Here is a 22700-nt window from a genome sequence, read left to right as displayed (position 1 = left end):
TTAAATGTTTTTTGGGGTCGGGGAAGGGTCCGACTAAGTTGCTAAATAACTAATATTGGTCTGAAACTCAGTCCTCCTGCCTCGGCCTCCCGGAGTGCTGGGACTGCAGGAGTGCCCTTCCATGCCTGGCTTATATGCACACTTTTTAAATGGAAAAATAGTTTGGCAGAAGCATTGGCTCACAGGTAAAGCCATGTGGCTTCCTTTTGACCTGCTAATCCAACAGTCTCAGGCGGCCTCTGCCGTGTTCCTGCTGAGGCTGGCCTAGTGCTTAGCAATCACTTTCCGTGTCGCGTGAGCCCTGGGTAAGCGGGGCATAGGGTATGGAAAGGCAGGGGCTGCATCCAGCAGCAGAGAGGGCTGAGAAAGGGAAGACCGGAGCCCCAAGCCATTTCTACTCGACAGAAAATCACTGGAGGAGCCTGGCGTGGGGCCGCACGCCTTGATCTCAGCACTCGGGAGGCTGAGGTAGGAGGATCGATATGAGATTGAGGCCAGCCGGGGCTGCAGAGTGAGACCCTGTCTCAAAAAAGAAAGGAAAAAAGGGGCGGAGGATTTAGCTCTGGTTCCGACCCCTGCCAAAGTCCCTTGTTCGATCCCGGGTACAAAAAAAAAAAAAAGCAAAAAGAAAGCTCTGAATGATAATGATAATGAACTTCCTCCTCCTCAGGCCCAAGTGGGAATGGCCAGCCCCTCCTGCCTCGGGGGTCCCGTCGATCACAGACCGCGGGCCGGGCGGGGTGCGGGGCGGGTTGCGCTCTGGCGCCAGAGTCCCGGGATCAGCTGCCAGCTCCCCAACACCTGCCCCAGATCGGTATCAGAGGTCAAGGCCGGGGACGCAGCGCAAACGGGGTTCGCGCGACTTTCCCACGCGGTGCCCGCGAAAACGCCGAGGCGGGGTGCAGGGCCTGAGAGCCCCGGAGGGCCAGTTCTCCTTTCCGCACGGACGCGAAACTTGCTAACAAGGTTTTCTCAGGCAGTTGCCAGCTCGGGTTTCCTTCCTGATTACAAAACAGACTGCCAGCTATTCTGAAGGAGAAAAAGTCAATTCAAACGCTGGGAGGGAGACTGCTTACGGATCCCCAAAGGGCAGGAGAATTTAGAATAAAAGCAACGATAAACGCGGGGTTGAGAGGCTGGAGCCCAGGGCCTTCCCCTGAGCTGCAGCTCCGTATTGGTATCTTTATCACCATTACAGTTCCGGCACTAGACACTGAGCCCAGGGCCTATGCCCTGAGCTGCATCTCCACCCCTTTTAAAATTTTCTTATTTTGAGACAGGGTCTTGTTAAACCACCAAGTAGCCCAGCCTGGGCTGGAACTCGAGATCCCCCTGCCTCAGCCTTCCCGAGTGCCGGACTGCAGACACGTACCACCAATGCCAGCCTCAGTATTCCTTCTGCATCACCTTTCTTTGCTTCACTACTGGACTTTATCACTAGAATCTAGCACACGGTCTGGCACATAGTAGACTGGTGCATACTCATTGAAGGAATATATTACACTGGTTCAGTCAATATCAAAGAGATCATCAAGAACATTGATAAAAAATATGTAAAAATACAGCTGGACGTGGTGGCACATGCCTGTAAACCCAGCGTTTGGGAGGCTGAGGCAGGAGGATCACCGTGAGTTCAAGACCAGCCTGAACTACACAGTGAGAGCCTGTCTCAAAAAACCAAAAAAGAAGAAGGTAACAATATAAAATATTTCTCTGTTTTTATGACTCTTCTTTTTTTTTTTTTTTTTGGTACCGGGGATCGAACTCGGGACCTTGCGCTTGCGAGGCAGGCGCTGGAACCACTGAGCTAAATCTCCTGTCCATGTGTTCTTAATAAAATACAGGATCAGGTGATGGCCCGCCTTCGCATGTGTCGGAGCCCTGGGCAAAGCCGAGCCCTTCACCGCGAGAAGCAGCGACACGGGCCACGCCCCTGTGGCCTCTCACTTCCGCTTCCGGTTCCCCCTGTGACCTCACCGCCCGGCCTTCCGTGGCCTGGCTCCCCTCCTGCTCTCTTAGCTATCTACGGTGTACCCCGTTACCACTGTCCTTCCGGGCGTTTCTTGCAATCTGCATGCATCTTGCTTATTTCCTTGTTTCTATGTTCCTTTGTTATGCTTTTTCTTGCTTTGAGACAGGGTCTCACTATGTAGCTCGGGCTGGCTTCAAACTTGTAATCCTCCTGCCTCAGCTTCACGTCCTGTTTGTATGCTGAGAATAACATGTTTTCCTTCCTGTAGGGAAAGACCCTGGCCGAACTCGGTGACCAGCCTATTGCTGGTGCTCAGTGGATATTTATTTATTGAATGAACGAACATGTATAATCCCTAAGGTCATATGGTTCCCCAGGAAGCATAGCCTTTAATAGGAAATCAATTTTTTAATTGATGCCTTTTTCTTTCTTTGTCTTTTTTTTGAGACAGGGTCTCTGGTGTAGCCCAGGCTGGCCTCAAGCTTGGAGCAATCCTCCTGCCTCAGCCTCCCGAGCGCTGGGATGACAGGTGTGCCCCACCACGGTGGGCAAGGATACCTTCACCGAGTCCCTTCCCGGACCCCGGCCCTCTTGTCTGGGGGTGGCGTCAGCCTCCCTCTCCTCACTGTCGGGAGCAGTGATATTGACTCCAGGGTGGAGGACTCAGTGCAGGGAGACCACTCAGGTCTGACTGTGGATCACACTGAGTCAAGCTACTGCCCAAACTGGACCTCCCCATCTGGGCAGTGCCCCTTCCCTCAGGAACACACCTGTGTGGGCTTTGTGGCAGGGTAGTTTTCCAGTGCCAGAGAAGACTGGAGGTGGAGATGGAGAAATGCTATTTATTAGCACTAATGAATTTCCACTTTATCATTTAGCGTTTTTTCAACTGGTGAAATGAATGAGACAGATCTACACGTATTGATACAGATTACTTGCCAAGATATATCATTGTGAAATGTGTACAATTGTTAGGGAGCGGTGGCCCATGCCTGTAATTCCAGTACTCTGGGAGGCTGAGGCAGGAGGATCTCTGGTTCAAGTGCAGTGGGACCGGACCGGACTGGGCTGTGCTCTGGGGCGCCACCCTGGGTTTGCCCTCTGGGGCGGGGTGGATGTGTGTGATCGTTAGATGTAAAGGAGCATTTCTGGGGCTGCACAGAATCCGCGTGGAAGGGCGCTGAGGCCACAAAGTGACTCAGACCAGAAGGTGACTCTGCAGTTCTTTTCTCTGCCCAAAATGGTAAGTTAATATTTGAGTTAAAGTTCTTTCTAGAAAACAAATCCTGCAAGTTGGTTTTTTTTTTTTTAAAGTATTCAAGGGAAATGCAAAGTAGGCTGGTGGGACCCGTGCCATTTCAAGTCTTTCCCACACAGCAGGTTGGGCAACATTCAGAGAACTTCCTTATTTCAACTCTGTCCTATTCTGTTTATTGGACAGGGTCTCTCTATGCAGTCCAGTCTGGCTTTGATCCTCCTGCCTCAGCCTCCCAAGTGCTGGGATGACAGGCATGCAACACCACACCTGCCTCACAGCTCTGAGTTTTATGAATGGTGCCAGTTAGACATTCTCGTACACACCTTCCGGTGCCCTGTGCAGGTATTTATGTTAGAGTTCGCCGAAGAGCATGGCCCTGCTGGGTCTCGCTGTGTACTCCCAGCACTGGGAAGGCTGAGGCAGGAGGATGACAGATTCAAAGTCAGCTTGCTGAGCCACACCATGAGAACTTGCCTCAAAACAACAAAACAAAAAGCAAACAGGAAAACTCTTTGGAAAGCTGCAAAATTTTAAACAGTGATATTGGTGAAAGCACATGCATATTTTAAAATTTAGAAATATTTTATCGGACCATAAGATTTGAAAAGGATTCAGCTGTCCCCTCGGCTTGTAAGAAATCCAGCGACTGATAGGAGCCTTCCAGTTACTCTGAAGCAACAGCGCCGCCTGGTGGCTTCGCTGCGAATAGGACAACTTCCTTGATTGGCGTCTTTCATCAAATTAGGAAACGTGGTTCAGTTAGGACTGTTTTAGGAAACAGTCTAACAAATCGCAGAACATATGTGTCAGAATTAACTAATATTTATGACACTGCCCTCAAGAACTTATTTTATAATTTTTTTTTTTAGTACCGGGGATTGAACTCGGGACCTTGCACTTGTGATGGAGTCGACAGAACCACCGAGCTAAATCCCCGGCTCATTTATTTTTATTTATTTATTTATTTTTTATGTTGAATGTTTATTGAATTAAATTACAGTTATTTAAAAATCTGTAACTGATATACATTAGATTTTTATGTCTGTATCAGGTCACCACAAATCAGATTTATATACAGCCTTCAACTGCAGATAACACAAAGTTTCTAAGCGATGCTAACAGAGACACCTTTGTGTTTTTTTTGCATTTTTTGAGATACCTTTTCCTTTACCATAGCAAATTAAAAATTTTAAGTTTACAGATGTATAAAACACTTTAGCCAAAAAGTCTCTTTTTAAGAAAAAAGGGCATTTTCTCATTTTAGCCTAAATTTTAATTAATTCTTCCCAGTGGATCCAAAGCCTCCGGAACCCCTCTCGGTACTGTCCAATCCTTGAACTTCTTCTATTTCTGGGTAATAAGTCCGTCCACACATGAGCTGGGCAATTCGATCGCCTTTTTTAATTCAAACTTTTCTTTGCCAAAATTAAACAGCACAGCGCCAACATTTCCTCTATAATCTCCATCTATGACTCCAGCTCCAACATCTATGAAGTGTTTGGCAGCCAAGCCAGATCGTGGAGCTACTCTTCCATAGGACCCAGGAGGAAGAGCAATCTGAATGTCCGTTTTCACAAGAGCGTTCTCCATCGGTGGTATTATATAATCACCGGCACTGTACAGGTCGTGGCCGGCGGCGTGCTCCTGGAGTGCTCCGACAGCCGCATGAAGCGCAGCCGCAGGGCCGCCTGGGGGGGGGGGGCGCTTGCCCGGGAACGCGGCGGCGTAGATGTCTTCCGAGGAGGAGGGCATGGCGGGCGGGGCGGCCGCAGGAGCCCAAGGAGCAGGGAGCACACGGTGAGCTCGCGGCCGGGACGCCCCCAGCCCATTTATTTTATAATTTAACAAATATTTGCTTAGTGCTAATGCACAAGAATAAAATTGCCAGAAAAATGGAAAAGAAAATACTTGCGCCCATAGATCTTACGTCTTAGTGAGTGTAAGGCAATTTAAAAAGCTTAATTAGATCCAAAGCTCCTGAGCACCAGTGGGTTTCTGATTTTTGTTTCGTTTGTGATGCATCCCAAGAACTAGACCAGACGCTTACTGAAAAGGCAAAGGATTAAGTGGGTATATTTTGAGAAATAAAAGTATTCCATCAAACTGCCTACTGGGTATGGTGGTGCACGACTGTAATCCCAGTACTAAGGAGGCTGAGGCAGGAAGGTCTCTGCAAATTCAAGCCTGGACTACACAGCGAGTTCAAGGCCAGCTTCAACTACATAGTGAGATTCTGTCTCAAAAAACCAAAACCAAAACCAACCAACCAAAAAAAAAAAAAAAAGAAAGCACAGAAAAACCATCACCCTATATCAATAATCCCAGAAAGTGTGGCTCAGAAGGGTCTGAGTCAGCCCAGCGATTCCCAAGGGATACAGGGCTGGGGTGGAGGACTGTCAGGAAAAGGCTAGTTTCATTTATGCACACACCCTGGACTCTGTCGCAGGCACGGCGATTTTACTTAATAATACTGCATGGTCCACTTGACAATTGCTATGAGATTGTAACGTTCTCACCATACACGGAAGTAACTATAAAAACAAAAAGACTGATAAACTAAAATAAAGACTTAAATATCACATGGTTTTTCTTATATGAGAAACCCGGAGTAAAAATAGTGTCTAACAAACTAAAATTAAAAAAACGGTCAGGTGATAACTTAGGTCGAGACATGGCTCTGTACATGCCAAATATATACATTTGTCACATATCTCTAAGGCTGGAAAAATTTTTAGTCCATAAACTGTTCAAAAGATGAAAATTTCTAAGCCTGACGTGGTGGAGCACGCCTGTAATCCCAGCACTAGGGAGGCTGAGGGAGGAGGATCGCCAATGAGCTCGAGGCCAGCCTGGGCTGCATAGTGAGACCTGTTTCAAAAACACAAACAAAATACGGAAAGCCTGGTGACTCGCTTTCCCCATCTCCCCTGCTCCCACGCACATTTCGCTGTCAAGATCTACACAGCTTCCAAAGGACGCCCCTGGGGGGTGGGGGGCAAACCTCCGCCCCCTGACCCGCATCCGCCTGTCCAAACCGCTGACCCGGGCAGTATCCGGTGTCCGACTCGAAATACCGCTCCGGCCAACCTGCCGGGTGTGAGCTCCTGCGCATGCGCTGGCGGGGGTTCCCATGGTTATGACGTAGCCGCGCTTCCTCCGGGCGGAAGCGGGCAGAGCCAGGACAACCCGCAGCAACTACATCCAGGACCCGTGTTCCGAAGCCGCCGCAGCCTGCGCCTGCGCTCTGCGCGCCGCTTGCTTGACGCCGTCCTCACCCTCCGAGTTCGCCGATTCGCCACATTTGGTTGTCAGAATTCAACATAAAAATCAAAATTTCCCTATTTCAGAAGGTTTTCCTACACATAAAAGCAGAATCAGGAGAGAGGAATGTCCTCTAATTTTTTTAGTTTGGTATCCTCGGCACCGGTTCCTCGCGAGCCGGGGCTTCGGTGTCGAAAGCGCTGACACGGACGCTCAGGCCGCCGAGCCCGGGCACAGTCGCGTGGGCCGCGCGCCCCGCCCCGCCCCGCCCCGCCCCTCCCGCGGCGCCGACGTGGAAGTCCCGAGGACGGACCGGGGCCGGCCTGCGATCGCGGGGGCCGCGGCCGGAGCCGGGCGAGCGGAGGTGGCGGCGCCGAGGTCGAGTAGGAGTCGCTGCCGAGCGCAGGCGAGGGAGGACCGACGCGCATCATGGGTGAGGCGTTCGGGCCGGAGGGGGGCGGAGGCGGCGGGAGGCGCCGCTGGGCCGGGCCCTGAACCGTTCCACCCGCGGGCCTGTCGAAGGCCTTTCGGCTCGGCGCCGTCCTCCCCGTCCCAGGGGCTGAGCCGCGCTGGTCCCTCAGGTTGTGCTCCCGCGCCTTCGCCTGCGCGGCCACCCGCCTCCCTGAGCCTCCGGCGCGTTCATCTCCCCGGCCTCAGCCCTGGAGAGCGCCAGGCCTTTCCGAATAGCACACACTGTCGTTGTCCGCCCCCCCACCCCCACCCCTTTTGTCTTCGTAACGTGTAACTGTTTTCATTTTCTGTCGTGAATTTTGGTCGGAAGGGGACTGTGCCTGGAGTACCTTGACATTGCCCGGAACATTTGCCCTCTGGAAGTTTTCTGGAAGTATTTCTTAGTACATTTGGGTGTAGCTTTATTGTTTTTGTTTGTTCGTTTGAGACAGCATCTTGCTGTGTAGTTCAGTCTGGTCTTGAACTCACTGTGTAGCCCAGGGAACTCGTGGCGACCCTCCTGCCTCTGCCTCCCCAGTGCTGGGATTTCAGGTGTGCACCAGCACGCCCTGCTGGGTGTAGCTTTATGTTATAAAATGAACTTTCTTTCCAAAGTAGTTCTGGTAGCTTTTGACTTGTGAGCGCAGTTTTTTGGGCGAGTTTTGTTGCCTGGTGGAGAATGCTGAGTAACTGCAGACAGTAAGGGTGGCAGTGCTGCTCTTCATGTGCAGGGGCCTCAGGGTGTTTGGTTCTCGGAGGCGGTGACTTGGCCCTGGAGCAGAAACAGTTCCTGGAGGAGACTGGCTCTGTCAATCAGCGCCTGCCTGGTGCCCTATATAGGACCTACTGACATCACTAATGACTTGTTGGTGCTCAATTATATATTTTACTGAAAGCAAAAATAACTACCTGTGTATCCAGGAAAAATTATTTTTGTTAATTGGTACATAGCTTTCAAAGGGCAAGATGAAATGTTTTATGGACCTAGCTCACAAAATGATACTGACTACATTTTTGTTTTTACTATCTTTTAGGTGGCTTTTTCTCAAGTATTTTTTCCAGCCTCTTTGGAACCCGGGAAATGAGGATTTTAATTTTGGGATTGGATGGTGCAGGAAAAACCACAATTTTGTACAGGTTGCAGGTCGGAGAAGTTGTTACAACTATTCCTAGTAAGTATTGTATGATAAACTAATTGTAAGTGTGTTCAGGTTTCCGTTCTAATAAGGCTTCCTGAATAATTATAAAAAATTATACTGTAAACTTATGGACATCATATTGAGAAGTTTTTCCACCAGTGAGAAGCAGTTTGGTGGGATGAGGACCCTCTGTCCGCTGCAGCGCCAGCTGAAGTTGGCCTAAGTCACTGAATCTCTCTGAGAATCAGTAGCTTTAGTGCTAAAATGAAGATAATAAATGTCTGAGGGCTTTGAGGGGAAAGAAAATGAAGCTTATGACACTGCTTTGCAAAATTCTGGAAAGAATTATATGAATGTTAAGTCATACTAGTGCATGGAAAGTGCCTTTTGTCTGTATTGCCACTCTTTGAACGATGATTAGTTTCTCTCCAGTAATTTATTGATTTCTTCTAAAGATCTAATTTGTAGACTGAATATTAAAGTAAACCAGTACTTAAAAACAGCAGTGCCTCAACTTCAGATTGTTGCTGTGTAGAAAAACATTCTCAAATAGGCCGGGAATGTGGCTCAGTGGCAGCTCACCAGCCTCGCAAGCGCAAGGTCCTCAGTTCCATCCCTGGTACTGCAAAAAAAAAAGAAAAAGAAAAAAAAAAGATTTCCAGCAGCCCTGTTTGGTGTCATGGGAATACTGCTGACACTGCACTTTCCCCGTGTTGATTGAGTTTGGAGAATAGGGTGCATAAACTCCATCCCAGCGACTCTGCAGTTTGCTGGGAATTGTTAGTTTCACCCCACAGTTACTCTTTAGGGTTTCAGATTTCATGAAGGCACCTCGTGAGGCTGTGGCGTCTCTTCGTTTCTGCTGCCTCGCTTCTCACCTCTCTGTCCCCTCCCGTCCGGCCTCCCTGGTGGCCCTCGGTGCCCACATGGTGGGTGGCATTGCAGGGCGGCATCTCCCAGCCTTTGCCTGAGCTCAGTCTGTGAGCAGTGACAGGTGGTCAGGCGCCTGCCTTGCTCTGAGGGGGACGTTCTGAGCTTGCTGTTAGCCTCAGTCAGGCCATGGCTCAGTGGCGGGAGACAGATAAGCGCAACAAACCCTCAGAATCACTTTCCAGTACAGTTGATGAAAAGCCAACATTGATCACCCAGTTAGGACCCGAAGTCATTTTTGACTGATTTTTGAAGCTTGTAAAATGTAAGTATTCTTCGCATACGCTGAGCTTTCTCGGCACCCTTTCCACCCTCGGCCCCTCTTGGGGACAGCACCTCTGCCTGAGGAGGCAGCGGGAAGGGTTCAGGGCACTGAGACCCCAGCCAGGAGAGTGCGGCTTCGCTTCCACAGAGCTGCGCAGTGCCGTGCAGAATCCAGCTGCGCTTGTTTTTGATCCTTGTTTATTTGATGTCCACCAAAGTTCCAGTGTACTTTGTAAACACAGCTTCTGAGCCCTGCAGTGTGGCACCCCGGGCACTAACAGCAGGACCACGGAGCTGTGTGTGTGTGTGCACGCACATGTGCGCAAGGCGTGTGTCTGTGTTACGCACATGATGACCAGCTGGACAGGCACACTGGCTGCTGTGGAGGCACGCGTCCGTCTGCACATGCTAGTGGTTTGATTTCTCTTTCAGCCATCGGATTTAATGTAGAGACGGTGACATACAAAAACCTGAAATTCCAGGTGTGGGATTTAGGAGGACAGACAAGTATCAGGTACGGTATAAACATTCGTTTGTGTTTTGTGGTATTTAAACATTGATTGATTTTTGTCTTTGTGTTTTCTTTTTTGCTTTTTGAGACAAGGTCTCACTGTGCAGCCCAGGCTGGCCTCAAGCTCAGCAGCAGTCCTGCTGCCTCAGCCTCCTGAGTGTTGGCATCGATTGGTTTTTTTAAATAGCAGTAAATCAAAATACAGTCTCTCTCATAAATTAGATGGGAGCTGCTAGTCTAAAATGAGGTAAAATTTGAAACTGCCTGTTTCCTGAGTGCATCCAAGGAAGCCAATTTTTCAGTTATCCCTTAAGTAAGAAATCTTATAAAAACGTCAAGACCTAATTAATCAGTAGTTTTGTTTTGTTTTTTGGTACCGAGGATTGAACTCGGGACCTTGCGCTTGCGAGGCAGGCGGTGGAACCACTGAGCTAAACCCCTGGCTCCTGTCAGTAGTTCTAATTCAGAAGGGCCCTCCCTCTCAGTCTGGTCAGCTCCTCTGAGAGAGACTGCTCTGGAATTTATGAAAACGCCTTACAGGCTGTCGTGATGGGGCAGATACTCGGGAGGCTGGGGCAGGAGGAGGCCAGGTTCAAGGCCAGCCTGGGCCACTGAGCAAGAGCCCCTCTCAGAGTGAGAAGTAAAGAGGCCTGGGGACGGGGCTCAGCATGAGGCCCAGCTTCAGTCCCCAGCCCGCAGCGCAGGTCCACCCTGCAGCCAGTGCCACAGCCGCAGACGCCTCCCGCCCGGCCCGCTGCGGCTGTGCTGCTTGCTGTTGGCAGCAGGGGCATCGAGTACCGCCGCCTGCCTCACTCATCTCTTCGGTCACTTTCCACTTTAGTTTTAGCCATTTCTACTTCTTGGTGCCTTTGATGACTAATGACTGTTATATAAAATCACATTAAAATTAAGTCTGTTCCTTTTCAAGGAATTGCTGGTTAAAGATCTTTAAGCTACAATGATCAGGAATGTGTAGGACTTCTATTAATACATTTAATATCTTATAACTTCTATTCTTTTATCCTGAAGTCTGAACTCATTTCAGAACTTTTTGGTTCCCTGATTTAATTTTGTTCTGTTTTTGAGTCAGGGTCTCTCTATGTAGTCCAGGCTGACCTTGAACTCCGGGCGATCCTCCTGCCTCAGCCTCCCAGGTACTGGGATTAGGTGTGGCCACCACACCTGGCTGTGATTTCCTATTTATTAGTATCCTGTCAACCTTGCAGCCTCCAAGGGGCACACAACCGACCGGGTGGTGCCCATGAGAAACGGGGCATGGCTGCATGCGTGGCGCTCTCACATGTGACACACACCTACCTCTCTGACCCTGTAGGCCGTACTGGAGATGCTACTACTCAAACACGGATGCGGTCATTTACGTGGTGGACAGCTGTGACCGGGACCGGATTGGCATCTCCAAGTCGGAGCTGGTCGCCATGCTGGAGGTGAGACGCGGACGCCCTGACTCCCAGGGTCACGTGTGCAGACAGGCTCTCCCCACCCCGCTGGTGACGTTTCCTTGTGTACCTGCAACTTCTGCTCCAGAAGTAGAGCTGCAGAGGCGGGTCCGGCCCTGTGGCGTCCCTCTTGGGACCCGTGCTTCCAACATAGCCGTCCTGCTGACCTGTGCCCTGACCCCCAAAGTGTCCCCTGTAGCTCAGAGGCGTCGTGTGGAGGCACAGCGCTTTCTGCGTTGCTGCACATGGCCGGCCCTTGCATGTTGTCATCGCCCTTCCTGTGTTTACAGCGCCCAGCTGCACGAGCCTCCACCTGTGCAGATCGAGCCGTGCACCAGACCTTGGGGCTCTGCACCTGGTCTTGGCTGGCCTGGGACCCAGGATCCTCCTGCTTCAGCCTTCCTACTGCTGGGACTATGGGCGTGCACCACACGTCTGCCTTGAAAGAATTTGTAGGGCTTAGAGAAACATTTGTAATTTTACTTTTTAAAAAGCAAGGTGAAGGAGTACATATACATATCTTCAGTGGGTAAATGTATTTAATGAGTATGTGCAGAACACAGTGCTAGTAGAAAATACTGTTAATGGTGATCACGTTTAGAAGGTAGGGATACAGGTGGAGCTTTTCTCTTTATATATCTATCACTTGAATAATTTGTAGTGAGCATTATTAATAATTTTTAAATATACTTGTGCTGGGCACGGTGGCCAGGGTTGCAATCCCAGCACCTGGAAGGCTGAGGCAGGAGGGTCACTGCAAGTTGGCACCACCCCGGGCTCCATAGGGAGTTCAAGCCTGAACTGCACAGCAGGAGCCTCTCAAAAAGAAGCACCCCACCCCCAGACGCATTCTCGGCATCTATTCCTCACCTCGGGGGAGCAGACTGGCGCGGGATGTGAAGTGCTCTCTCTCCTAGGAGGAGGAGCTGAGGAAGGCCATCCTGGTGGTGTTTGCGAACAAGCAGGACATGGAGCAGGCCATGACGCCCTCAGAGATGGCGAACGCCCTGGGCCTGCCCGCTCTGAAGGACCGGAAGTGGCAGATTTTCAAGACGTCGGCCACCAAGGGCACTGGCCTGGACGAGGCCATGGAGTGGTGAGCGCACGGCGGCCGCGTGGGGTCCCCTGCCCGTCCGCGCCCCGCCGGGAGGGCGCCTGAGCCTGCCCGCTTTCCGGCCCTCTCCGCAGGCTGGTGGAGACGTTGAAGAGCAGGCAGTAGTGCTGGGGCTGCTCCTGCGCCTTGAGGAAGCGTCTGGCTGCTGCGGGGAACCTGATGGCATTGCCCAGGCAGAGCCTCCCCTCCGTCCCGTACAGTGCGCCTCTCACCTCGGGACGAAGTGTTTCCCGGGCGTGTGCGGTTCTTGTTAAATGGCTCTGGGCTCTGGTGAAGGACGCGCCTCCCCCTCCCCTTCCTCTCCCCCTTCCTCTTCTTCCCCCTCCTCTCCCTCCTCCTCTTCTTCCTCTTCTTCCCCCTCCCCTCTGAGGGACCCCCCCACACACACACACACACTCCGGAGTCGTCCTGGCTGTGTGAACACTAACAATCGCCCAGATCTCCCCTTCTCCCCGAGAGGCGCCCGCCCTCCCCTTGAGTGTGGCTGTCCTCAGACAGGACTTAGTGGTTACGCACGGTCCCGCGTGGGCAGTGCGGGCTGTGGCGGTCGAGGCCCGAGCTCCCACCTCGGGCTTGGCCGGCGGCCTCCCCCAGCAGCCCTAGCTGGCTTAGGCTGACGCGTTCTCAGCACACATTCATGGTAAAGGAAATAAAATCTATTTTAAGAAGCATTATAAAAGATGTCTTCATTGCCTCTCACGCCATTTACTTCCTGGAACAGGACACGTGATGGCTTAGGAGTAAAGCCCTGTTTCTGCAGGGAGAAGCCCGGCCCTTGGCAGTGAGAATCTGACCCGGAGGGAGGCCGGGGCGCCTGCGTGCCTGCCGAGACGGGAGATGGGTGCTGGGAGGGAGCTGAGCCCCGCAGCCTCCCGCTGCCAGGTGCTGTGGCCTGCCTGCCCCGGCTGGGCGTGACTGACGACGCTCCGCCCCTCACCCCCCCTCCCCGCTCAGCAGGACGCGCACCACCCCTTCCTGGGCAGAAACCGCCTTCCCGCTGGGTCTCGCTGTCCAGTACGGCGCTGGTGCTGGCGCTGGCACGTTAGGCCCTGGGGTCTGCCCCCGGCAGGGTATGCCAGCGTGGGAGGTCCTGGGCCAGGCCTGGTGCGGAGGAGGGGTGGGGCTGGGACCCCCGCAGGGCAGGCGGGGAAGGTCAGCCCCCCGGGGAGACCCCTGGCCCCAGCGCTCACCAACTGGCCCTGTCTAGCAGGAGGCCGGAGCCACCGGGCTGTGCATGCCTGTGTGCCCAGGACAAGTGTCCCGTGTGCGGCCTGGGGACACGAACACGAGTCCAGGTGTGGGCGGCTCCTGCTTCACTGCGGGTCAGTAAAGGTGCCGCCCGTCTCCAGCTCTGCCCTGGGTCATGACGCTGGGTGGGATTTACTGCTGTCCCCCGAGAGCCTGATGTGGACCCGGAGCTGTGGAAACCTGAGCAGAGCCGTGATAGCTGGGACCTTGTCTAACGTCCTGTCGGTGCCTGGCCGCTGGTGTGCACCTGATGGAAGGCAACCGATAAATAAATGCTGCTTAAAACAGACTGTCCGTGCTGTGCTGCTGCTTTCTGATGCTTACCTCAGTATTCCGGCCCTTGATGTGTAAATCTGTTATGAAGGCCGAACGTGCACTGGAAGCCCCTTAGAGTTAAGAGCAGCCTTGGGGGCAGCCCGGTGCTTACCATCCGGGCACACATGGCAAACCCCTCTGGGGAGAATGGTGCAGGCCGGGGACTGCCTCGCGGCCTGCACGCCTGGCTCCCGGCCGCCGCGTGTCCACTTCCTCGACTGCCAGACGGACCCGAGTCTAGGAATCTCGGGAATGCCAGAACTAGAACGGAAGCTAGGCCCGGCACATAGGACGGACTCTCCCCCTTCCCCTTCTGCCAGTTCCGCCCGGGCCTTCGCTTCCTGCCAGGGCAAGCGGGTGAGCGAGGAGGGAGCGGTGGCTATGCGGGGCAGCTGTGAGGCCTTCGAGCAAGGACTCAGGCTTGGGGAAGCGGTGGCTACTGGCACGTTTTCGTTTTCTTTGCACTAGAACCTTAGTGGTTAGGCCGCACGGTAGACAGTCCATTAGGAGGTGTTTGGTAAACACGAAACCCCGTAATGAAGCAAAATACGGGAAGGCGGGAACCTAAATCTGAAACAACTTTAGTAGCAGCTGGAGGCCCCGCCACCGCCGCCTCAGGCCGCAGTCCCCCCCCCCCCCCCGTCCCCTCCTTACCCTACACTTCTCACGTGTGTACCGTGCAGGTCCCCGTCCTCCCAGGCTTTCTTTGGCGATGGCGATATTCAGCTTCTTTTCCATGACCTGTCCTGACCCCAACATTGCCGCTAGGGTTTGTCCGACGGTCACTGCTCTTCGTTACCATTGTGGAGGGGCTGGGGGCTGCTTCTGGCCCAAGCCTTCAGATTCCGATTCCGAGTTTCCCTGAGAGGACGACGATGCCAGGGACGCACTCGCCCCAAGGGCTGTAAGAGCGCCAGACCCGTTTCCAGGGCGCTGTGAGTCCTGCTCTAGGTCAGACTCAGCTCGTCAGCCTCGGCGACTGTTCACAGCCGAATCTCACGCTGGCTGCATTTTCTAACTCGGATGAGGTTTCCGGCTGCACTCCAAGCATTTCACAACTAGACAGAGCTGGTGCCGCGGACCCCGGTAGTCCTAGACACTCCTGACGCTTCAGCGTCTCAGCTGGGAGGGCCGAGTGGGACTCGCGCAGCCAGGTGACACGCAGGCATCAGGCAGTAAGCACTGCGCAGCCCGCAGTGAGCACTTCAGTGGTACAGCCACGGCTGCTGCTTGGTAGTTTTATTTTTCACACACAACTGGGGATGAGCCTAGGGCCCTACCACCGAGCGCCACGGTCATTTCTATTTGGAGACAGGGTCTCACCAACTTCTCAGGTAGCCCAGGCTGGGCTGAAACCTGTGAAACTCCTGCCTCAGCCCCCCAGAGTGCCGAGGCGACAGGTGTGTGGCCCACGCCCGGGTGGCTGTTAAAGGGTCCTTTGTTTCTTTTGTGCAGTGTCTGGCTTTCACTTTTTCTCCTGGACTCTGTACGGATGCCCAGGTACTTGCCAGCCAGCCTGGTATTACTAACCTTTCAACAGCACTGTCTGGTCAGCGCCATAAACTAGCCGTGTCTTAACGCTTAGTCTTGACGAGGCAGAATTCACCCTGTTCCCTCTCACCTGCACTTCTCCAGTCTCTCTTGGTATCCTTAGGGCAGGCCCTTGATCTGTCCTCCTCTGAGCTCGCCATGGCGGCCCCACCTCCTCCCATAGCAGTTTGGGACCAGCTTTATTAGGGTGATGCGAGGAACTCCGTGGGGCTTTTGCATTTAACCAGCAGCATCCCCGTGGGAAGGACTCCTATGGGGGGCGCTACCCTGCCCTAGCACAAACACAATGTAGGCTGTCTCCTCTTAATGCCACTCCATCGGGTGTTACTGAAAATACTGTTTCACGTCCTCCTAACTTCTACCTTTCTTCTTGCTATTTTAAATTACCTTCTTCCCCACCAAGAAAGTGAAGAGACAACCCAGAGTGGGAAAAAATTACCAGCTACTCAGATAAAGGACTATTGTCTAGAATATACAAAGAACTAAAAAAAATCAGACCTCGAAAATGTGAAGACCAAGTGCAAAAATGGGCATCTGAAATGAAGACATTTCTCAGATAAAGAATTAGAAATGGCACAGGCCGGGGATTTAGCTCAGTGGTTTTGCTGCCTGCTGTGCAAGCACAAGGACCCGAATTCGATCCCCGGTACCAAAAACAAAAAACAAAACAAACAAAAAAAGAAATAGCAAACAAACATATGAAAAAATGTTCAACATCACTGGTCATTCGAGATGCAGATGAAAACAACGCTGAGATTCCACCTCACCCTGGAAAGCATGGCTGCTATCAAGAAATCAACCAATAACAAATGCTGGTGGGGCTGTGGGGAAAGAGGAACCCTGCTCCACTGCTGGTGGGAGTGCAGACTGGTGCAACCACTGTGGAAATCAGTATGGAGATACCTCAGAGAACTAGGACTGGAAGTCCCATTTGATCCAGCTATTCCCCTGCTGGTTATCTTCCCCAAAGAATTAAAAGAATCATACCACAGTGATGAATGCACACCCATAGCTAAATCTTGGACACAGTTCAACTGCCCATCAACTGACGAGAGGATACAGAAGATGTGTTTTTTTTATACAACAAAGTGCTACTCTGCCATAAAGGATGAGCTTCAGACATTTCTAGCTAAACGGATGGACCTTGAGACCGTCCGTACTCCTAAGTGAAATAAATCAGACACGTGTAAATACTGCGTTCTCTGGTGTGAGAAACCAAAAGTGGAAATAAGGACTGAGATATATAATGGATGTTAGGAAGTGGGAAGAAAGTGTTCAAATAGGAAGGGAACAAGGGAGGAGGGAGAAAGGAAGGGACAAGAAAGAAGTGAAAATAGAAGAAAAAAGTGAAAACAAAGCTTTTGTACATGGAGGGGGCTTGAGGGGGGAATGGGATAAAATAAAATCTATTAAAAACATAAAGTACCTTTTTATTAAAAAGTTACAGTCTAAACTTTCAGTGTTAGGTGCTCTTTAGACACAGAGGATACAGCAGCAGTATTAAGCATTTTAATTTATAAAAGAAGGGAGTACATCAGGGTATACATATCATACAGTCTGCCTGGAAGCTTGTTATAAACAACAAACCCTGCCTCTCCCGCCGGACAGCGGGCTGGGCCGGGCCAGGGCTGCTACTCCACCACTGCCAGGTCCCGCAGGCTGCGGCCTCTGTGCCTCTTGGCCTTGTAGCCTGGACGCAGGAACTCGATCTTTCTCTTCTTCGCTTCGCTTTTATTTTTATGTTTCTTCAACTTTTTCTTGGCAGCAATATCAGGATTAGTTACAAACTTAAAAAAGAGAAGAGGAGTTTCGCAGTAAGTCGCTGACCGAGGACTGTCCCAGGCGTTCGGTGTTCGGCTGACTGCGCTCAGACAAGTCTGACTGACAGGCTCCTCCAGAGCGGAACCCACGGGAAACCGGGACCTACTGTACAGTACTTTTGTTTTGAGACAGGGTCTCGCTATGTAGTTCAGGCTGGCCTCAAACTCACTGTAGCCCAGGCCGGCCTCGGGCTCCCAGAGATTGACCTACGTCAGCCTCCCGTGTGCTGGGACGTATAGTACATTACTTTTATTTATTTTTTGGGGTTTTTTTTTGGTACCAGGGATCGAACTCGGGACCTTGTGCTTGCGAGGCAGGCAGCAGCACCACTGAGCTAAATCCCCGCCCTACACTACTTTTAAAGTACATATTAAAGCAATGTAAGCTGAATGCAGCAAATGTGCCATTTGCATGAGCCTTAAACATCGTGATGCAATTCATGCCCGACTGAAAACATGGGCCGGCTCAGGCGGCCACGCCGAGGCCCCGGGCAGCCCGGGTCGGTGGCACGCGCATGGCACACGCACCTCCAGGGCCTTCCTCCTCTTCCTCAGCGCCCTCTTCTCGTTCGCCTGCTTCTGGACGGAGGCGAAGGCTGCGGAGAAGCTCTCGAGCCCGACCAGCTTCTTGAGCAGCTCGATGATCTCCTGGGACAGGTTTTTCAGCGCAGGGTCTGCTCAGAGAGGGGATGAACATGGCAACGCGGCCACAGGTCATAGGTGGCTCCGCCACGCGACTGCCCGGGACCAGGGATTCCCATGTTCAGGCCGCCTGTGGATGGCAGGTGCCACACAGCCCTCTCCACCCGAGGCCCGGGCCAGGCCACCTGGGTGTGCAGCAAGGGAGGGCGACCTGGAGCACAGCACACCTGGCCTGGCCACCGCGCCCTTGTGACCCCCGTGAGCAGCTGGCACGGTGCTGCTGCACTCGCCCGCAGGTGCGAACGCCTGGCTGGGGTTACAGGCAGGAGGCGGGCAGAGGCGGCAGCCCACCTTGCTCTGAGTAGGTGCTGTTCAGCTCCCGGAACAGAGGGGCCACGATCACGGGCAGGTACGGCTTGACCCGGTCCACGCCGAGGTCCAGCGCCACGGCGCCCAGAAACTTAAAGATGCAGGTCCTCTGCAACAGAGTGGCCGTCAGCAGCCAGCCCCGCGGCGCTCACTGAGGCTCGGCCCGGCCCGGCCCGGCCCGGTAGTGTCGGGGTCCTGGGCGCCACCTCCGCCACCCGCCCCACCTTCAAGGGGCTCCGTGGCGAGTAGGCGGCCTCCAGCTTGGCCATGCGCGCCAGCCTCTGCATGAGCCCCAGCAGCGAGGCGGCGCCCGGCGTCCCAGGGTCGTCCGTGGCTGCTCCTCGCGCCTCGCCCTGTGCACCCTCAGAATCAGCCTCCAGCAAGTACAAGACTTTGGCTATGAACAGCAAGTTCTTCACAACCTTCAGAGAAGGGGGACGGGGTAGGAAGGGTTAGATTCCAAAGCAAGCGGGCTCATCAGGCGAGACGCTGGAAGGGGCACCCTGGGGGCAGAGAGAGTGCAAGCGGGCAGCGCACTGCTCAGCTCCCCAGCCCCAGGCTTGATCATTAACAGCGTGGTCAGGCTCTCCCCGGGGCTCCGGCCTGACCGCACGGGTCTCCGAGGTGCAGTGAGCAGGAGGGGAGGCCGAGGCGCGGGCAGTAAATGACGCCCCACACCCAGGGAGTGGTCGGTCAGCCCGCAGAGCTCTTCTGAGTTCAGGACCAAGTTCTCTGGGGCCGGCCTCCTCCTCCCCCAAGCCCACAGGACGCACACGGCCGGGTTTGACCTCAAGGACCGGGCCTCGGGCCTCCCTCATGGCGCAGGCTGCTCTGAGGCCCATCTGTCCGAGAGGCTTGGCCAGAGGCGCTGCGTCCGCAGTCGCCAGCACCCGACCTGCTCCGGCCAGCCTGGCACGGAGACCCCGGCGAGGCCCTGGCTCCCTCTCCCGGGCCGGCCGCCCGAGGCTGCTCTCGGGAGTCGCCTCCCAGTCAGTTCCCGCAGGCTGGGACCAGCCGACCCCACTTCTGCCCTACGCCCCCTCTGCCCGCCAGCCCCAGCTGAGCGGTGCCCCGAGCCACCCCGGCAGCAGCAGCAGCGGTCCTCACAGCGGTGACATGGGCGCTGTCACTCGGCGTCTACGCCACTTGCTCCGGCTGCTCCACATGAGTCACGTGGGCCAAGAGCGCGCGCGCGCCAGACTGTAGCTGCCTGCGGCCTGTGAGACCTGCCCAGCGTGGAAGAGGGCGCGGGCGGACAGACAGGTCCAAGGTGGAGGCCGCTGCCCACTCCCCGGCAGAGTGCGGCGCTCACCTGCTCGCCCAGCACCGGGTCCAGGAACTTGGAGTGCAGCTGGTGGCAGGCGGCCAGGGACAGGCTCTTCATCTGCGGGAGGGACGCGGACAGGGCTCAGCGAGGACCCGCGGGCCATAACCCCGTGGACGCTGGCTGGTGCTTAGCGTCCTCACGAGTGGGTCTCGGCCCGGGAATCGGCGTGGCCAGGCACGGCTGCCTGTCACCCAGCGCTGCACCCTCCAGGGGCCGACCCCGCCCTCTAACGCCCGCTGCCTCCCTCGGGGGAGCGCGCCCGCCCCCGCAGCCTCCCAGGAGCTCAGAGGACACCAGGGAAGAGGCCCGGGGAGCCGCACCCTGAGGCCAAGATCGCTGGTGAGGAAGCGGATGGCCACGGGGCCCCCCGAGGGTCTCTGTGTCGTCCTTGCCGCCTTCCACTGCGCGACCAGCACCTCGGGCTGGCAGGAAGCGAAGAGCAGCCCGAAGACCTGGGCCGCTGTGAGCCACACCCAGCTGTGCGGGTGCCGCAGGTGCGCGTGCGTGTGACCTGGGAGACGGCAGCTCAGCACCCGTGCTCGCGGGGGGGGGGGGGGGGGGGGCGGCGGTCACGGCTGCCGCTTGCCACGGGACGGGGAAGCAGTGAGGGCACCATGATCCGCAGCCTCCCGGGCCAGCGGGTGTGGGCCTGAACCTGTCCTCCCTCATGCCCAGTTCCCGCTTCACGAGAAGGAAGGCGGTGCTCATGCTGTTAGCATTTTTTGAGACAGGTCTCACGAGGTAGCCCAGGCTACCCTCAAACTCACAGAGCTCCTCCTGCCTCAGCCTCTGGAGTGCTGGGCACAGCCGGGGCTACCATACCAGGCTCCGACGGGCTCTCGTTTTGTTTCATCATGCACACTATTCCTGACACTACCTCCTGAAACGTTCCAGTTCCAATCCCAGATCTCTCTCAGGCAGCACAGAACAGGAAGCGCTCACCCCAAATGTTGCTCAGCGTCTCGGCGGGCTGGGTGAACTGAAGGAGGTTGCACTCCTTGATGAGCTTGCTCAGCAGCGTGAGGAAGCTGAAGAGCAGGCGGTCTGCGGCTTTCTCCGCCATCTCCTCCACAATCTGTGCAGGGGCGGAGGGGCGTCTGTGAAGACCCGGGCGCCTGCCCACCTGCCCAGGGCGAAGCCAGGCCTCCGCCTCTGCCAGCGCCCACACAGCGCAGCGCCCCCTGCAGGCGGACGACGCGTCAGCTCGCGGACCGGGGAGGGACTTCTCTCCCTCCGCACGCAGGGCAGCTCCAGCTCCCTCAACTCTTACTATGGAACAGCAGCTTCTGAACACAGCTTTCGCCACTGCAAATAACAATTTTCAATGAGGCCTGGTACAGTTTTATTCCCAGAAAATCACTTACATCCTGGAAGTTTTCAGGGTCAATTTCCTTTTCAATGATAGGGAGCACGGCTCCAAGCCTTTTCTCAAAATCGGCTCCTTCGCTCTCCACAAACAGCCCGCAGGTGAGGGCGGCCAGCTGTCTGTTCAGCCGCTGCGAGAACAAAGCAGAGCGGGTCAGGGCGGCCCTGCCTTGGTGCCAGGGAGTGGACACGCAGCTTCCGGACGCCAGGCCTCCGTGTACTCTGTGGAGCTCTGAATGCCAAGAAATGGGCAGAAATTCACACCCAAGGGTATTTTTATTTATTTATTTATTTATTTATTTATTTATTTATTTATTTATTTTGGTACCGGGGATCGAACTCAGGTCCTTGTGCTTGCGAGGCAGGCGACGGAACCATTGGGCTAAATCCCTGGCCCTCACAGGGGTATTTTTAAAGCGGCACTTTTATGCACCGAGTTCTGTGATGCATAAATCCATTAGAAAGAGTGGAAAGATGTCTCCCCCTCACCTCCAAATTACAGGGGCCAACAACAGCCATTCGATAGCCGGGCTGTATGGGGTTTTGGGCCACAGAGGTGGGGTGTCAGGAGCGCCAGGAAGCGGGGACCAGGGCACCTGCCAGCAGGGCCCAGGCCCATGACATTTATAATGCAGCGAGAACACAGCTGACGTTTTGGTTACTTTTCTGTTATTTCTTGTATTTTTTGAAATTTTAAAAATATTCCATAATCAGATAAAAACAGAGGTATTGGGGACAGGCCAACTCAGTGCAAAATGCGATTTTTTTAGCCCAGGCTGCTTAGAACTCGCAGGATCCATCTGCCTCAGCCTCCCGACTGCTGGGAGGCCGGCGTAGCCACCACAGGTGCCCATGTAAAGTGTGGGCCTGGCAAAGCCCTCCCACTGACCTTCTTGCCTTGGAACCAGGAGGTGACCAGGTGGAAGAGCCAGTCCCTCTTCGCGGGGCCAAGCTTGCCCAGCAGGGCCTTGAGTGCCAAGGACGCCATCTTCTTGCAGGAGGCTGAGGCGTCGTTGGCCATCATCAGGCAGAGCGGGACGAAGAGCAGGCCACAGTTCTCGTGCAGCAGGCCCTGTGGGAGGGGCGGGCTGAGCACATGGAGGGTGGGCGGTGAGGGGCTGGGGTGGCACCATGCCACAGCGCGGTGGGACTCGTACCTGAGGGAAGGCGTCCAAGAGGCTGGCGATCAGCTCCAGGGCGGACTCCCGGCCAGCTTCGTGCTCGTAACTGCGGCAGAACGTGAGGGCTGAGTGCCTGCTGCACCGGCCGTCGGCAGAAGCAGCTCCCTGCCATCCTTCCTCGTGCTCCGGGCAGAGTGTGCTTTCCCTGACTGCCGTGTGCCGCCTCCGCCAGGCTGCTGGGCAGCTCCAAATGCCACTGAGTGGCGCCACCGCTCCCGAGTGGCCCCAGGGACCATGAGTGCTCAGAGGAGCTGGTGTGCAAAGCGACCCCTGCCGCTGCCACGCAAAGCTGAGCTCAGCATCTAGCGGAAGCCGAGGGTCACAAGGTGGCAGCCGGGGAATGTGCAGCTTCCAGCCCCAGCCCTGTGGCCAAGGCCAAAGCTTACTTCAGCTGCGCCAGCACGAACTCCAGGTTGGGCCGCAGTCGCTCCCCCAAGGGATAGTCCAGAAGGTACTTCAGGAACACCTGCAGGGGCAGAAGTCAGTCACGGCAGCTGAGCCCCGCTCCAGGGCTCCTGCAGGGGTG

At 54.5% G+C, this 22700-nt stretch overlaps 2 protein-coding genes and 1 long non-coding RNA gene across 4 annotated transcripts in view; 1 reads left to right on the top strand and 2 right to left on the bottom strand.

Annotated features, from left to right (window-relative positions):
• Nucleotides 1-5277: 5277 nt before the first annotated feature.
• On the bottom strand, nucleotides 5278-6443 carry LOC147823607 (uncharacterized). The gene is made up of 2 exons (XR_015443561.1): nucleotides 6273-6443; nucleotides 5278-6098 (listed from the first exon to the last, which is right to left on the bottom strand). It is a non-coding gene; the product is annotated as an uncharacterized LOC147823607 (long non-coding RNA).
• A 315-nt stretch (nucleotides 6444-6758) lies between these two features.
• Arl1 (ARF like GTPase 1) lies at nucleotides 6759-13035 on the top strand. Its single transcript, XM_004844855.4, has 6 exons — nucleotides 6759-6924; nucleotides 7976-8113; nucleotides 9707-9788; nucleotides 11119-11230; nucleotides 12160-12338; nucleotides 12431-13035. Exons 1-6 carry the CDS (start codon nucleotides 6921-6923, stop codon nucleotides 12459-12461), a joined length of 546 nt encoding a protein of 181 aa, XP_004844912.1. The 5' UTR covers nucleotides 6759-6920; the 3' UTR covers nucleotides 12462-13035.
• A 3844-nt stretch (nucleotides 13036-16879) lies between these two features.
• The window catches only part of Utp20 (UTP20 small subunit processome component), a 77091-nt gene continuing 71270 nt past the window's right edge, over nucleotides 16880-22700 (bottom strand). For both annotated transcript variants that reach the window (XM_013072264.3, XM_087192697.1), the window contains 11 exons: nucleotides 22561-22640; nucleotides 22151-22220; nucleotides 21883-22065; nucleotides 20993-21124; nucleotides 20571-20703; nucleotides 19949-20139; nucleotides 19614-19685; nucleotides 18526-18723; nucleotides 18284-18410; nucleotides 17819-17964; nucleotides 16880-17257 (listed from right to left, as the gene is read on the bottom strand). In XM_013072264.3, coding sequence (XP_012927718.2) covers nucleotides 17102-17257; nucleotides 17819-17964; nucleotides 18284-18410; nucleotides 18526-18723; nucleotides 19614-19685; nucleotides 19949-20139; nucleotides 20571-20703; nucleotides 20993-21124; nucleotides 21883-22065; nucleotides 22151-22220; nucleotides 22561-22640 — 1488 coding nt within the window. In that variant the 3' untranslated portion in view covers nucleotides 16880-17101. The remainder of the gene's footprint in view (nucleotides 17258-17818; nucleotides 17965-18283; nucleotides 18411-18525; nucleotides 18724-19613; nucleotides 19686-19948; nucleotides 20140-20570; nucleotides 20704-20992; nucleotides 21125-21882; nucleotides 22066-22150; nucleotides 22221-22560; nucleotides 22641-22700) is intronic.

This window comes from Heterocephalus glaber, unplaced genomic scaffold (assembly GCF_053883595.1).
Source record: "Heterocephalus glaber isolate CG9 unplaced genomic scaffold, H.glaber_assembly_v1.0 deba00001572, whole genome shotgun sequence".
Lineage (NCBI taxonomy): Eukaryota > Metazoa > Chordata > Mammalia > Rodentia > Bathyergidae > Heterocephalus > Heterocephalus glaber.
The sequence above is the reverse complement of the archived record's forward strand: the minus strand, read 5'-3'. Positions and strand labels throughout refer to the sequence as shown.